Below are 17341 nucleotides of genomic sequence, written 5' to 3'. Positions count from 1 at the left end.
TACCAGTCATTATGTAATAACTCCCTCAACTTCCAGTCAACAAATCCAAAACCCACCTGTGTCTACACTCATCCTCTCCTCCTTTCTTCATTTTGCACTGGAAGAGATACCCCCCTACTTGTGTCCTGGAAACTATGCCACTGGAAACCTTGGAGGATTAACTATTCCCTCTCTGTCCTACACCTTTAACTCTCCCATCCTACTTGCTCCATCTTGTCAACGTATAAACACGCTCACTCTTCTCACTACTGTAGAAGTAAAAGCATCTCTTTTGACCCCATCACCCACTTGACCTATTGTCTATCCTCTGTCCTCTCCTTTACAGTCAAACTTCTGGAAAGAAGTTCCTGTTCATATTCCATATTTAACCCGGTATATTTGGGCTTCCGTTTGTACCACTCTACCAGATGAGCTCTTGCTAAGGACACCATGTGACAAAAGTCAAAGGACACACTGTAGCTGTCATCTCATTTGATCTCTTGACAATATTTGATATGGCTGACCACTCTGCTACTCCACCTGGCATCTGTGAACACCAAAACCTCTATTTTCCTTTTTAACTCTCTAACTGCTCTTTCATGTTTTTTGCTGACTCTTTTTCCTTTCCTAAATTTTATATGCTGGGTTCCTCATTCAGCACTCTCTCCCTGGCGATCTCATCTACTCCTATGTCTTTACCATCTAAATGCTCATGCCTCCCAAGTTAACCTCTCCAACCAGACTTCTCTTTTCCGAGCTCCAGGTCCATGTAACTATTCAAATGTCTAAAACTGAATTAATGATATCCACTCTTTCAGACCTTCTCCTATTCCAGTGTTGCCAATCTCAGGAAGTTATATTACTTTGCTCAAGTCAGAAACCTGGGTCACATCCTTCCTCTATCCCCTAATTAATCAACAAATTCTATCAATCCTTTTTCCTAAATATCACTCAAATCCATCTATTTTTCCCCATTCCCATTGCTACTAACTTGGAAAAGTCATTTTCCTCTCCATCCCTAGACCACTATAATTCCTACCCTGTAGAGTCCATTCGCCACTCTGCAGCAAGAATGAAATGTAAAAAGTGCAAATCTGATCATGTTACTCCCCTGTGGAATTCCTTCTAGTGGTTCCCAATCGCTTGCAGAATAAAGTCCAAAGTTTTAACATATCTAGAAAGTCTGCAAGATGTGTCACCTGGCTAACTGTCCAGCTTCACCTTGTGACCCTATGACCCACCTCCCCCTCTTCTCTCTTAGCCTTAACCACACTGACTAAAAGGTTCCTTAAATGCATCCCCTCCTTCTCATCTCAGGGCCTTTCACATATTTTTCCCTCTGCCTAAAAATAAGTGCCGTTACTCTAACGTCACGCTTTTCCCCAAACTAACTCCTATTTATCCTACCTACAGTTCACACCTTACATATCATTTTTTCAGGGAAATCTTTTCTGAATGCCTGGGTTATGATAGGTTCCCCTGTTATATGCTCTCCTGTAGCCTCTTCTAGCACTTATTTGTAAATAATCATTGTTGACCATATTCCCTTTAAACTATAAACTCCATTATGACAGAGGCGTCATCTTGTCTCATCCACAAATGTATCCCTAGTACTTTGCACAGTTCCTGACATATAGCAACCTCTCAATAAATATTTGTTCAGTGAGCCAAAAGTGATGATAGTAACAGATCCTCAGAAGTTAACAAGCTAACTTTAGGAAAAAAAATTCTGAGTGGGAAAGACTGAAAATATGATACATTCTTAGCCAAGAAATAAACAGTTCATTAAAATATTTCTTAAAGGGTGAAAAAGAAAATCAGTGAATAAAGTGAATAGTCATAAAATGACTACTAAGCTGAAACTCTAGAATGCACAGCCCAGGAAACATGTTTTTTGTTTTGGCCTAGTCTGATCTTTTAGGAAACAAATTTGGGGCTCCCTAATTAAATCAATGAATGAAATAGCTTTATACTTACACAAAGGCTAGGAACGAGACTAGAAAGATTGACATGTCGTGGTGCAAACATGTGAAGCTGCTGAAGGCAAGATATGGCAGCTGCCTGCACGAGAGAGTCTGAATGGTCCTGGGTTATTGCACAACCCACCAAACAAGAAGAACGGATTGTGGATATTGTTGCTCCATTCCCTAGAAGCAAAGTCAAAGAGAACATAAAGTACAATGACTTTATTAGTAGCACCAAAAATATCCCTAGAAAATAATTATCTTCTAAATAACCCCTCTTTCTAAACAAACAAAAAAGTACACCTGAAATTAATACAATACTGTAAATCAACTGTACTTCAATTAAAAAAAAAAAGAATAACTGTTGAATTAACATTAACTAGTATGTTTGCTCTATGGTTAGGTTTGGTACTGCAATCGTTAAACCAATAATCACTATAAGAAATGCCCTTACTTTTTTTCCCCTTACATTTTGACAGCATACATTTTATCAAGCAAATAAAATCCTACAGAACAGAAGTCAGCAAACTTTTCTTTAAAGGGCCAGAAGTAAATATCTTTTACTGTGCTAGCCAAGAGGCAAAATCCACACTACTCTATTATGTAAGTGCCTATATAACCATTTAAAAATGTGAAAACCATTCTTACCTCATGGGCTCTTAAAAAAAAAGGACCAAAAAACCAGGCATCTGAGCAGATTCGGCCCATGGTCCATAGTTAATCTGCCTATCCTGCCTATCCCTTGTTATAAGAAAGTCATCCCAGAAATTCCTTTCCTTGAAAGCCAACCTTAAAAAAGGAAGATTTTATTCTATTCTATTTTTTTGGCCACGCTGCACGGCTTGCGGGATCTTAGTTCCCCGACCAGGGATCCAACCCGGGCCCCTAGCAGCGAGAACTAGGAGTCCTAACAACCTCTGGACCACCGGGGAATTCCCCAGGAAGTCACTTTTTAAAGGATGTAATGTACAGCATAGGGAATACAGTGAATAATATAATAACTTTACACAATGACAGATGGTTATTAGACGTAATGTGGTGATCAATTCATAATACATATAAATGTCAGTTGTACACCTGAAACGAATATAATATTGCATGTCAACTATACTTCATCAAAATAAAAAAAGGAGTCACTTTTAAGATAAATAAATATTTCTGATTACTATTCAGACTGTTTTGAAAACAAAAATTCTGCAAAATCCATACAAATGATTTCAAAACATAACTGCTTATGAATGATGATAATGTATCTTTCTTAGATTTAGCTAACTTTACATTTATCCCCTGATAAACTATATTCTCTTTTAAACCCATCATTGTTGTATTTGATTCTCTGTTCAAACAATAATACCACATCTATTATATAATAACGACAAATCCTATTTTCCGAACAAGATTAATGGCTCATCTCTGAATAAAGTTTTACTTCTTAAAAAAAAAAAAAAAAAAAAAAAGATTAACGGCAATTTTTAAAAAGATAGGAAAAATAAATTGCAGTATTATATACTGTCTAGATTAAAATGTCTTAATTGCCAAATATAAGTGCTTTAAAATTTTTACCAATGCAAAATAATTTTATATACAACAGAGACCAAACAAGGAAATCATAGACTCACACAAGAGTCACATTCTAGTCTGAAATACACACTGCCTCATCAGAAAGTACTTGGTAAACACCTACACTTAATCAAAGGCACATATTTATTCTCTCTTCATCCTTGTGATATTCACTGGAAGAAAGAACTATCAACTTTTCTCAAAGAGGACACTGAGTCCAAGATAGAGACATGTCTAAAACACATTTTTTCAATTCCTACCATTCATCCTTAAGATCTTTTCTTTTTTCACTTCCGTCTTTTTTTAAAATATCTGTACGAATGGAGGCAACATATAGCATACTGATTAAGAATACAGGCAAAGGAAATTTATCTGAGCTTCACCTCTGATTCCAACTACTCATTGGCTATACGTATATATATATATATATATATATATATATATATATATATAAACCTTGGACCTCTCTCAGCCTCAGTATTTCATCTGTAAAACAGAGAGATATACCTTTATCAGGACTGCTGTCAGAATTAAGTGAGGTAATATAAATAAAAAGCTTGATCCAGGGCTTCCCTGGTGGCACCTTGGTTGAGAATCTGCCTGCTAATGCAGGGGACACGGGTTCAAGCCCTGGTCTGGGAAGATCCCACATGCCGCGGAGCAACTAGGCCCGTGAGCCACAACTACTGAGCCTGCGCGTCTGGAGCCTGTGCTTCGCAACGAGAGGTCACAATAGTGAGAGGCCCGCGCACCGCGATGAAGAGTGGCCCCCGCTTGCCGCAACTAGAGAAAGCCCTCGCACAGAAATGAAGACCCAACACAGTCAAAAATAAATAAATAAAAATAAATTTAAAAAGCTTGATCCATTGAAAGATTTAATAAATGGTAAGGGAAAAAAAGGAATGCTCTGAAAGTGGCTTATATATTTTGCATAAATTCACAGTAATTTTCTTACCTGAGTGTTTAATTTAACCATTAGTAGAATTATTTCAGTGGAAGTGCATGGTAAGAATATGGGCCTTAGGATCACAAATCTGCTACTCCTTAGCTGAGTTACTTATCTTCTCTGAGCTTACTTCCTCAGAGAAAAACTACATAATATTATCTTCCTTAGAGTTAAAAAAAAAAGTGAAGCTAAAGTCCATGAAGACAATTGTATGGCACTCCAGGCCAAAGGAACTCCACTTTTATCTTTGACTTCAAGGGGCTCCAAGTAACATTTCACTTAGATGTTTTCTCTACTCATAACTTCAAAAATCACCTTCACATCACAGGTTTGTTGCAGGGATTAAATAAAATAGCACATGTAAAAAGCAGAGTTCCAGGTGTTCAGTAAATTGCAAGCATTCAATACATAGTAATTATTATTATTATTATTACAAGATTTCTTTAGGCAACATTATGGTGACATTCAGGAAGTTGAAAGACAGTAATTATCTGTCTAGTCCCTTTAGTTTAAGATGAATTTACTCACCTTGTAGTTCAGGGCCAACAGTAGTTATTATAGCACCCAAACATCTACCCAAACACTGATGAACTTCTGTATGGGAGGGTGGAACTGTCAACAGCAAGGTAAGAACTAGAGATAATGTTGGCTCCACATATCCACGATACATTGGGCCACTAGAATCCACTATCAGAGCAAGTGAATGAAGGGACCAAGTCTGGAATAAAATATGATTTTATTTTATTGTAAGTAATAGAGTATACTGAATTGATATTTAACTTAAATTTTCATAAACACCAACATCATAGTTTTTAATCAATAATCCAGGAATATATTCCTTAAGAAATAAAAGGTAGCACATAAGCTACCAGTAGCTAATAACCAAAGCCACTGATGTACAAATGCTATGTCTACAGTTTCTCTGTAGTGTGGCTTTGAGTGTCAGAAAAAAAGTTTTGTTGATGAACTCATTTTTCTGTTATAATGTACATGTATTTCATACTTCCAAAAAACAATGACTGATATAATAAGTGTTCGATTTAGTGGTTGCTATGGACATCAAATATATCTTTATTGCCTGTATTGTTGGAGTTTTACTAAGAAACTAGTCTGAAATAAAACAATGTTCTGTACTCAGATCTATTTCTCGAGCAATGACATTCACAAAACAGTTCCTCAAGTGCATCAAACCATTTCAGGCCCAAATTTTTGTTTACTAAGCACAAATAATCTTAGTGGCTAACAGTATTTGCAAAACTAACCTAGAGCAATGTACTGTAATCAGCACAGGCTTAAGAAAACGCAAAGTCCTTTAAGCTGCCCACATCCACCTGTTAAAGAACGAACCTTTTATTTTTGCTGTTGGCAGCCCCAAAGGAGAGCTGCACTACTGGGCTGAGGACAGAGAGGTCTCAACAGAGAAGTTTCCCAACTTACCAACATGGTAGAAAAAAAATCCATACCTTAATTTCTATTACCTGTCAATCTACTCCAATCCTAGGGAATTTAGCAACCTAAGTTGGACAGTTATGTGTAGAAACCACACCTATTGACAAAAGTAATAGGGATATAACAGCTTGAGGGAGGAAAGCCAGAATACACATTCTGGAGAAAAAAATTAATGGAAGAAACAAAAGAAAGTATTTTAATAAAACTATCATAAGGATTTTTAAGGTAAATAATTAAAGCACAAAGGAGATTCCAGAAGTGTTTTAAAAAAACAAACACACACCCAGTATTTATATTAAATTGTTCAGTAGAAAACTGGAAAAAAAAGAATTATTGTTAAATACAAAAATCATTACCTTGAAGTTCAAATGGAAGATTATCCTGTAACCCACAGTGAAAATACAAAAAAATTAAAATAATGAGGATAAAGACAAGAGACTCAATATATAAGTAAGTACCAGAAAGAGAAAAAGAAAAGATAAACTTATATAGAACTTGATGAAATTTCTAAGCTGCAAGGATAGAGAGAAAAATTGTTACACAGTGTGAAACCAAAATATAAGGTTACAAACATACAGACCTATTTCAGATAAGTTTCTTAGCAATAAAAAGATGGGGAAAAAGATAGCTATGATGTCCATAAGCATCATTAATTCAGAAATTTATTACATAAACCAATGTCTTTTGGGCGTGTGAAATATATGCACTGTGTAAAAGAAGAAAATGAATGCATCATTAAAGTTTTATATCTGAATATTCAAAGCCACACTGCAGAGAAACTTTAGAGTATTTGCACATCAGTTGTTTTGATTATTGGCTTATATGTTATCTTTTACTTCTTAAAGAACATATTTGAAAGTTTTTATAGATAGCTGATGAAAAACTGAGATGTTAATATCTATGGAAATTTAACTCAAAAAATTAAGCTACTATTATTAGCCTCTTACATGCAACACAAAAAATACTGAAACATTTACGAATAATGAAAAAAAGGACTGTGTGCCAGGAACAGTATACCCAACCCAAATATCATTCAAATTTGAAGACAGAATAAAGCCTCTTTTTTTTTTAGATATGCAAGGAATCAGAAAGCACACCAGTCAACGACCCTTTCTAAGATTATTATTGCTAAAGGAAGTTTTCCTATCAAGTAAAAATAAAATAAGAACAAAGATCTCAAGACAGGAGTTGAGGATACAAAAAAGAAAACATTATTGAAGACTAAATCTCTAGTAATTACAACTAAATATATGTATACAATAATTTGACTGGGAAGTATAATTTTTGAGTTAGGATTCTTATAACAGAAGAGACTTTAGAGAAAACTGAAGAATGCTACCATACTATTCTTGTGCAGATGTGAGCTGAAACAGAAGCTCTGAGGGAATATAAGTGGTCCACATTACAGTAAGATGTCATGTCATAGAAAAAGAATCAGGTGAAGCAGTTACTTACAGGACTGTGGTTTTAAGAAATTAAAGCAAGAGAGGGTTGAGAAAAAGGTGAAGACAAAGGAAAGAAAACTAGCACCTACTCGTTGACATAAAAGAAGAAAGCAGCAACTTCTTAGGTAAAACAGTTTCACAGTTGTGTTCTTTTCTTCCAGATTACTGTGGAAACAGCATTAAAAAAAAACAGCATAGCACCTCTTAAGGAGTAACATTAGTTCATTTTTGATTTTAGTCCTTTTGGGACTTTCGTGCTTTACACAGCTGGAAACCTTTACCAAGAAGTCAAAGGCAAACTAAGCCTGTAGACTAAGAAGTCTCTGGTGGATTTTGCATTCTTTTCTTATGGTGAAGGAACCCATTTATTAACAAACTAATGACAGGCAGCAATGGCAATCAAACTTGTCTCTTCCAGCTTCTGAGTCCCAATATGAAGCTGGCGAGTTGAATGCTATTGGTTTCATATACTCAATATTTTTAGGTGCATCACTGGGAAATGGCAAATCAAGAGTATAGGATATTTTCACACACGTGAAGTTCTTGCCTCTTATTGTAGTTATACCTATTTTTGTATAAAATATCTAAGGAGAGAGAAAAAAAGAAATTCAAGGAGTACACCTGAAGATTCAGCCAACAACACTGTACCTGGGTTAGGGTATTAGAGAAGAGAGAGAAGACTGTTATTAAAAGAAATTTGATCATCCAACAAATGTAAGGAAATACAAAGAAGAGGAAACATGTACAAAGGATAATAAATAATAAAAAGAAACCATGCTTCAAGGAACGTTGTGAATGGGTTAAACTCCCAGAATAAGAAAGACTTTAGGATTAGGTTCAGATACAAAATCCTGTTATACACTCATAAAGCAAAATGACAGAGAAAGACCCTAAGACATTTTTCCTACAGCCCATCAGAATCATTACTATTTTTACAAATAATTTTCCTAAAAATAATACTTTAAAATTTCATAATAGGGCTTCCCTGGTGGTGCAGTGGTTAAGAATCCACCTGCCAATGCAGGGGACATGGGTTCGAGCCCTGGTCCGGGAAGATCCCACATGCTGCGGAGCAACTAAGCCCGTGAGCCACAACTACTGAAGCCTGCGCACCACAACTACTGAAGCCTGCACACCCAGAGCCCATGCTCTGCAACAAGAGAAGCCACCGCAGTGAGAAGCCCGCACACCGCAACAAAGAGTAGCCCCTGCTCGCCACAACTAGAGAAACCCCGCGTGCAGCAATGACACCCAACACAGCCAAAATAAATAAATAAATTTATCCAAAAAAAAAATTCATAATAAACAAATCCATATTATACCTGGACTTCAGAGGATGTCCCATCCTGTGCTAGAGCCAATAAAATGCTGACGCTGGTCTTCAGATGTTGTCCTGAGCCAATACCACCAACATAACGATGCAAACAGCCCAGAGCCAAAGAATGGCCAGTTCTGGATACAACATCTCGAGCTGATTTCAATCTGGAAAAGAGTTATACTTCAGGGATTGTTTTTTCTATTTCCCTATGGCAATAACAAGCTTATGAATCACACAATAAAAGGGATTTATTCTGGAAATCAGAAAAGATTACAATCTTTATTACTTCTTTCTCTACTCACTAACAAGAGTTAGAGATTTACTTTAAACTGGTTAAAGTCATACATTTCACAAAAGAAAGCCTACCTTTAGAGAAATATGAAAGAGGACCTACAACTTCACAGCTTTTAATATTAATTATTCCTTGAAAAGACAAGAGCCATTTGAAATGTATTTTTACCATTGGTGTTTTAAATAAAAGACAAATAAGACAAAAAGACTATGACTCATAATCATGCACCAACACAGTCAGTTACTATTAGAAAACATTAAAATACCACTAAGAACAAAACTCCTAAAATAACAAAGGAGGCTAGAAAGCAACTTTGGTTGCATTTTCAAACTGTATTATAACTCTCAATAAGCCATCCATGATCAAACTTCTGTCACAAACTCATAAAAATGAAATAAAGCCAAGATATGAAAAACCATCACCAAGACTCTGGCTGGTCAGTTTGCCTATAGCAAAGAAAGAAAAATTCTAAGTGCTGTCACGATGGAACAGACGTTAAGAAATGTAGTAATGAAGGAAGTGAACTAAGTCCATCCTTAGCAGTATTTCTAATATACTATATCCTTGGATAAGTGATCTCTCTCTCTCTATGCCTCAGTTTCTCCATCTGTAAAATGAACATTATCATTACTCCTATATAGCAGTTGTTTTGAGGAATGAAAGAAGAATGAATGCAACCTGTGAATTCTAAAAAGCCTTATACACATTAGAAAGCTTCCTTCATATTGTTACTTTTCAGAGTTCATTTCAGTGAGCTAAAAAAAAGCTGAGCCAATTTTCTCAGTGATAGTCATCTATTCAATAAAGTAAGTAATCTAAGATATAAGAATATATCATATATATATTTTCCCAGGGGTCTCAGAGTGATTTTCAATTTGAATGGAAACTAATTTAACCAGTAATGGTTTTTATTTTTATCTGAACTGGGTCTTAAGCAATTGAGTTACTCCCTATTAACTGAGAACGGTTTATAGGAATGATTCCAGTCTTAATGCTAAGATGGCATATGATTTTTACGTGCAAAAACAGCTGACAGATCTGTATGTATAGATGATTTGGCTTTTCATAGTTGGATATTTTATCAGCAAGAGATAATGTTGATAAAAAACAGTCTGATATAATGAAGTTGCAGGATATTGAAGCTTTTTCAAAATAGAACCAGATTTTGTCAAATCTAAGATACCACAGATTTTTCTTAATGTACCATTATTTTATATAACAGTATAAAAGAAAAAAATGCTGCCAAATAATTATGACATTTCTTAGAGATTTTAAGACAAATCCCAATTTCAGATAACTTAAAATGTGAAAAAACAGGTAACAAAATCTATGTAATAATTAATTTCAGATCATAATAAATTATTTAGAAAAGCTAAAGAAACTAAGCACTGAGAACACTTGCAAACCATTAACCAGACAGGTATGAATATGAATGAAATGTCCTTGTGTTTTACCAGGATAAGTATAAAATAAATACTCTTATAGGTATTGAAGCACTTATAAATTAAAACCACTTGTAACTAAAGAAAAATTAACCAGTCAAGAGTTTTCCAAAGAAATACACTCTTATTTTACCTATTATTAACAGAGCACAAACCATGAAACAGGTAGCTTAAGACTGGTTCTAACTTTTAAAAAATCTTTAACAGAAGTTGATTTCAGGATTAATGAGAGACACTTGGAAAAGGCAAAGTTAATCTATTGCTAGAAAATAAGCAAAGTCATCCTGCAGAAGATTAAGTGTCTGGGAATAGTTTAGCTACATTCTGCCTGCTCATATTATCCTTAGTGAGTCAAACAATACACTGGGGCATCATCCTAAACCAGCCAAACTGCCACTGTGTGTGAAGACAAGGACAGCCGTCCTCAGATACGCAAGAGTTCAGAAAATACTTCTTCCGAACCACTACTTCACAACCACTGCTTCTCCCAACCTCTCTCCTGTTAATAATTATGATATAGTTTTGTACAATTAATCCTCAAAATATACAATACTTAAGAATGATTAATTTACATAACTCAAGTGTTAATTCTTGACCACTCTTGATTTTCAACTGCTCTACTTCAAGTACTTGATTAAAAATCAACAGTCACTAATAACTGCATTTATCATCTTAATCATACTTATTTGGATCTCTGAGATCACTCTTTTAAATTAATATTGCCAAGAAATTCTTAAAAGCTAATGCTAAATGTATCCCCTGTTTCAGGGATAATTTAAGAAATGATAAACTTGGTAGTAGTTAGACAAAGAATGGCTTATCCCAAAAAGTGAAAATTAACAGAAAGAATAATGGCGGGGGGTGTGGGAGGGCAGAGGTAAGAGAAAAGGACTTCAGAGCAAACTACACATAACTGAGAGACGCCCTCATTAACAATCCTCTTGATTCCGTTATGTAACATTCAAGAGCTGAAACAGAAACCTGCACCACACTGAAAGTATCTACCATGTGGAAAATATACAGTCCAGTTAATAGTTACTGAAAACTTAAAAGACATCCTTGCCTATGAGAGAAAATTACTTGTTGATAGAGAGACCCACTTACTTGTCAAAGCTATATTGGGCCATTCTAGCAATGAAAGTTGCTTCTCCAACCACCTGAGCCATTCTTCCAAGAGCCTCCCCTGCTGCACATCTTAAGATGGGGTTTGGGTTGTCAAGGGCCCCCATAACTAGTGTCAGAGCAGATTTACGAACTTCCTCAGGTCCTAAAGTACTTTTGTTTTCAGCCAGGCCCTATGGTTATTTAAAAAAAAAAAAAAAAAAAAAAAAAAGGACTGCAATCTTTGTAAATATACATATATCTTCACACATTATTTTCTTCAGCCAACTTTCCCATGCATGTACTATGCCTAGAATTAATACATGTTAGACTGACAGTAATCACCTTCCTAAACAGAATTTCACAACATGATACATAACATAGTTATAGTTGAATCAGCCCTAAAACCAACAATCCCTGGGAGTGTCTCTATCCAAAGACAAATACTTAAAAGTTGTTTTTATACATAAAGGACACTGTATTATTAAATCAACTGTTATTTAACTGACTGAAATTTATCATTATAACTTTAAGGAAGGAAAAGGCCTCATGAACATGAAACTTTGATACATTTATATAAAAATGCCAGAGGCGATAATTATGTCATAAAGAGTATATCCAATACATACCTAAAGACAAAATGAGGTAAGAATAATCAGTAACTGAATGTTGAACTGAATCAGTATGAATGTTCATCATACTAAATGTTAATATCTCTCTTCTAGTTACACTTACTGTCCTGGAACTTAAATTACTTACTTGAGACCAAAAATATAAGTCATGGTACCTAGGGAAAATGTTAACTACAGCAGAGGCATTAGTGAGCACATATATGAAGAAACGCATACTGTACAGCAATATTACAGCTGTTAACCAACCTTCCAACCACTGAGGGAAACCATGACCACCCCACTCCTTTTTTAAAAAGCTCAGATGTTGGTGGCTGATGGTCTCTAAAAAGGGCATATACTAATGACTATATAAATGGTACAAACCTTTATTTGTGTAACCAATACCTACATCCCTTTTCCCTGAAGTTTACAAAATGTGATTTAATTCATGCCCATTTAAACACTTGTACTTGTTGCCCTTTTAAAGCAGTGATATCTTATAATAAGCTTAGTGTTGAATAATATGACTTTTCAAATGCATCATGAGAGGCTATAAGCTGCATAGTACGGTACATGAACCCTGAGAGATAAGCAAAATATTTGTCATTTCACTTCATACATGGAGAATCTGAGGTTTAAAAAAGGCTAAAGGAACTACACAAGACAGAAACCTATTGAGTAGCTAAACCAGAACACAATCTCTAAATGCAGCACTCTTTTAACTACATAACAAACATAGCCTCTCCTGCTTTATGGTCTAAACCACAAATCAAACTTAAGCTTTATCTAGTTAGCCTTCAATAGAATACCAAATTTCATTAGTCAGACATGTTTGAAAATTCCGAATGTTATCAGCACTTGTAAAATTTGAGGTATCAAATCAAAATATGAATTTTAATATTACTAAAATACAAAATACTTATTTAATTACAATGAGCCTAAGATAAAGTTTCTAGTAATTTAAATGAAATAATATAAAAGCACGGTTATCCAGAGCTATACATATAAACGTAATAGTCTAGTTATGTTTGAATTACTATACTGAAGGTATTAAAATCTTAGTTCAGAATATTTGCTATGTTTTAAAAGTAAATACCTTTAGTGCACTAAGAACAGCTGTAAAGATATTAAGCTGCACAGCCTGCTGGCGAACACCTTTGGCTTGTTTAACACATTCGGCAAAGTGATCCAGCATCTGTAATCTGTAACAATAGAATAAAGACCACATTAGCAATACTTTTTATTCAAACATGGCCCAAAAAACAGAGATAAGAAGAAGGGTATAAGCTGACTGTTTAACAAATAATGCCCCATGCTATCTCTTTTCATTTCATTCCCTGGTCTAAACCGGATCTCCTCCTTCTGAATTAATATACAGACATGAACTACTAGCTGGCACAACACAAGGGACTAACATTAAGTTTCAATCAGCAAAATAATGTCATAACTTCAGTGGTCTTCAATGTGCAACAAAGCGCCTGGCATAAAGTAGGTGCTCAAGGTTTCCTGAATAACAATCATTAATTGTGCATCTCTGTGGAAGATTTTTAAGTTGGAAATCTTAAAATGTGGCATAATTTTTTTCTTTTTAAAAAATACTCTCACACATAGAAGAAAATAATACCTCGTGTCCTATCCTTAGAAGCTAATTGGGAGATTTTTTTGAAAAGACTTAGCTTTGGTCAATTTTGTTAAATGTGAAAAATCAGAGGTGAATTGGTTGTTTTATTGTTTCAAATTTTTAAAATGAGACAGTTATCCCTCTTCCCCAAATCACAGCCATTTGAGACTATTCTGATTAAAGAGAATGAGGTCATATCAGATTCTTCTACAAAGAAAAGAGGTGGGGCAAAGGAATCTAGGGAAATTTCACTGGAAGGATTTATGCTCAATTATAAAAGGCCATGGGGCTCAGGTCAAAGCATTCTTCTAAAATCACATAGGAAGAAACCATCTAGCCTCCAGCAGGAACTCCAGTTAGAGGTACTTGGGGCTAAAGCTGACACTTGTACACCTCTCTGACACAGATCCACATCTATGCTGAAGAAGCAGGGCACTGTTCACACTGGTTTCAAGCATACACCTGAAAAGACACACATGGTCTCCAACATGGCCATCAAACATCATGTGCCTATAACTGACCTCAAATACATAACTTAAACTTTTTTCCTTACTATAAAATATTTCTTTTAATTTGAAAAATATTAACAAAAAGTTACTACCTAGAAATAACCATTGAACATTTTCACGTATTTTAAAATATCAAACTGGGATCATTTCTTGCCTTTTACCTTCTTCATTTAACACTGTATAATGAGCATTTTCTAATATCAAAACATTGTCTCTGTAAAATGTATTCCAGCCTATCAACTTTCCATAATTTATTCACTGATTCCTCCATCCCTGGATATTTATGTTACATATTTTACTTTTAATAGAACTTACCTATTTTTACTTCATCTGGTTCCACAAAAGTGATTTAATAAAGTTAAGAGGATTTCCCTGGTGGCACAGTGGTTAAGAATCTGCCTGCCAATGCAGGAGACACGGGTTTGAGCCCTGGTCCGGAAAGATCCCACATGCCACGGAGCAACTAAGCCTGTGTGCCACAACTACTGAGCCTGCACCCTAGAGCCCGCGAGCCACAACTACTGAAGCCCTCACGCCTAGAGCCCGTGCTCTGCAACAAGAGAAGCCACCGCAACGAGAAGCCTGCGTACCACAACGAAGAGTGGTCCCTGCTCGCGTCAACTAGAGAGAGCCCGCACACAGCAACGAAGACCCAACGCAGCCATAAATAAATAAATAAATTTATTTTTTTAAAAAAAAGTTAAGATAATCCTGGATTCTAGTTGCAGGTCTCATAACTAGCTGTATAATTTCTGACAAACCACGAACTCTTAGACCTAGATTTCTTTAGATTTAAAACAAGGACATTAAAGTAGATGCCTTATAAGATTCTTTCACCTTTAACAGTCTTTAACATTTATGTGGCAACCAAATGTTCTTAAAGATATCTGGATAAAGTAAAATTTCATATTTAAAATTTCCCCCTCAAATTAAAAAGCAATTAATCAGCTAACCTACATATGTAAAGATATGCTATCTTTTCTATACAAATACAACAATGTTTTTAAGGCATAGTTTGTAAAACCTGAACTATCTGTGAAGGTCTTGCATTAATTCATTTTTACTCCTTCTTTTGGGAAAATCACTGTAAATATATAAAATGCTTACTAAGTTAAGTATGGTGTCTGTGGACATAAACTATAGTAAACTAAAATACTCCTATTAAAAAAAGAATCAGTTACTTTAGTGTTCCAAGTTCCAGACTTTAACCATCTGACAAATGTCATATTAGGGAGTAGACTTCTCACTCATTTAATTCCTCAGTAACAAGACTTGGAAAACTGATGTCCCTAATTAAAGATACAGGCAAACCTACTTATAAGCTGGCAAACAAACTACTATAATGAAAATTTTGTTGTTTAAGACCGAGTCCACAATACAGTGGATATCATATGCCAGTACATGGGGTCAAACTTTAAAAACAGTTTCAAATTATGTGGAGTTTGCATGCAATTTATTATGTGCCACTTATGTTATTACATTTAGGAGACTATTGTTCAAACTCTTCTTATTGAAGAGTTAGCTTGGTTGGGAAAATGTACTGCTTGAAAATAAATTATATTTAACTAAAATCACCTTATTGACTTTATACTAACCGGTGTTTAAAAGAAACATGAGGAAACACTACACCAAAAAGAGCCACAGAAGCATCAATGACCGAAACTCCAAGGGGAAGAGGCCCAGGCACAGCTTCTCCCGCAGGTATTCGTAAATAAATGGAGGATGGATCATGCTCCAGAGCCCCACTTCCAGATGCACTGTTTGGCTGGAGCTGCAAAAGAAGGACATAAAAATCATTCAAAATCCACTTTGGGAAATTCACTTACCAAGTACTGGGCATGACAAAACAGGGGAGGAAAGAGAAAAAGTAACAATGAAAGAACAGAATGATTAAATCTGAAAATTTTTAAATAGAGAAAGATATAATTTGGCCATTAAAAAAAGTCACAACAGTTCATGCAATTTTTAAAAAAAGTTTTGTTCATTCTAAAACATTTTTGCAGTACCCACCTCAAAATGTGTAAGCAAAATAATGTCAGGAATAACTTACACCCACAAAAAATTTTTTAAAAGCGGCCTTTAGTAACTCTTTTTAAAAAGTACATAAGAAATAATGTATTCAGTGGGCAAAAAAGGTTCTAAATCTTCAACCTACTAAATCCTATTCCTCTCTAACCTGTCACAAAATAAGCTAAACCAAAACAAACACCAACAACCAAAAAGCTAGTCAAAACTGATCTTTGCCAATGCAACCACAGGGCACCGAAATACACAGAATATTAAATAAAGACAGTTCGCCAAATTCTAACTATTGCTGTTTACCTTTTTTCACTATTTATCCACCCCTAGGAAGGTATCTTTAAATGTCTAAGAAAGCTAAATGAAAACTAAACCTTAGTCTACAATATTTTCTTTTTAAATGACAATGTGTAATAGTACCATTGTTTTTCAATCAAGCTAGTATTTCACTTCACTTTATAGTTTACTACCTGGTCTTCAATTGATTTATGATCAGTTTCTTGAAGCCAGGAACCAAGAAGAACACTATCATCATAGTGGCAGAGGGATCTGAGGAGGGAAGTAGTTGTGTTGGCTGAGTTGTCAGTCAAGGTGAATTCTGCTACCAGTTCTCTAAGAAGTGCATTGAAAGAGCCTAAAAAACAGAACTTCAGGTCAGATTAAAGAGAATACTTTTTAAGAAAATGACAATCACTGCCCACCAAGAACAGCAATATGTTCAACAGGAGTAAAATAATTAAGTCCCCGTTCCCTTTTAAGAAAAACCAGTATTAAATATTTTAACGCTGGTTTTAATACACAATAATGGCACTTCCTTTTTTGTTACTGTATTATGCCTTTTAGCCCAAATTATTTAAAGTAATCAAAAACTCAAAGATTTTTTATTTTAAATATATTGAAAATGATGATTATTATTTACTATTAATTACTTAACGATGTACAAACACTGAACCAGGGCATATCAAAATTCTTGGGTATGGTTGCACTGGAATATTAATATTTTATATGACATTTAACTTCTGCAAAAGTACATTACTATTCTCCCTCCAGATTCCTAAATTATTGGCTGTATTATAACAGTTGGG

At 35.0% G+C, this 17341-nt stretch overlaps 1 protein-coding gene across 3 annotated transcripts in view; it reads right to left on the bottom strand.

Moving 5' to 3' along the window:
* HEATR5B (HEAT repeat containing 5B) overlaps positions 1–17341 on the bottom strand; it is an 89629-nt gene that overhangs the window by 44635 nt on the left and 27653 nt on the right. For all 3 annotated transcript variants that reach the window (XM_082356674.1, XM_082356673.1, XM_082356672.1), the window contains exons 15-21: positions 16727–16890; positions 15833–16008; positions 13204–13309; positions 11500–11690; positions 8666–8825; positions 4978–5167; positions 1957–2126 (exon numbers count right to left, since the gene is read on the bottom strand). In XM_082356674.1, coding sequence (XP_082212800.1) covers positions 1957–2126; positions 4978–5167; positions 8666–8825; positions 11500–11690; positions 13204–13309; positions 15833–16008; positions 16727–16890 — 1157 coding nt within the window. The remainder of the gene's footprint in view (positions 1–1956; positions 2127–4977; positions 5168–8665; positions 8826–11499; positions 11691–13203; positions 13310–15832; positions 16009–16726; positions 16891–17341) is intronic.

The sequence above is a fragment of the Balaenoptera borealis genome, assembly GCF_965194805.1.
Source record: "Balaenoptera borealis genome assembly, chromosome: 15".
Taxonomy (NCBI): Eukaryota; Metazoa; Chordata; class Mammalia; order Artiodactyla; family Balaenopteridae; genus Balaenoptera; species Balaenoptera borealis.
Note: the sequence above shows the minus strand (reverse complement) of the source record. Positions and strands in the feature narration are given on the sequence as shown.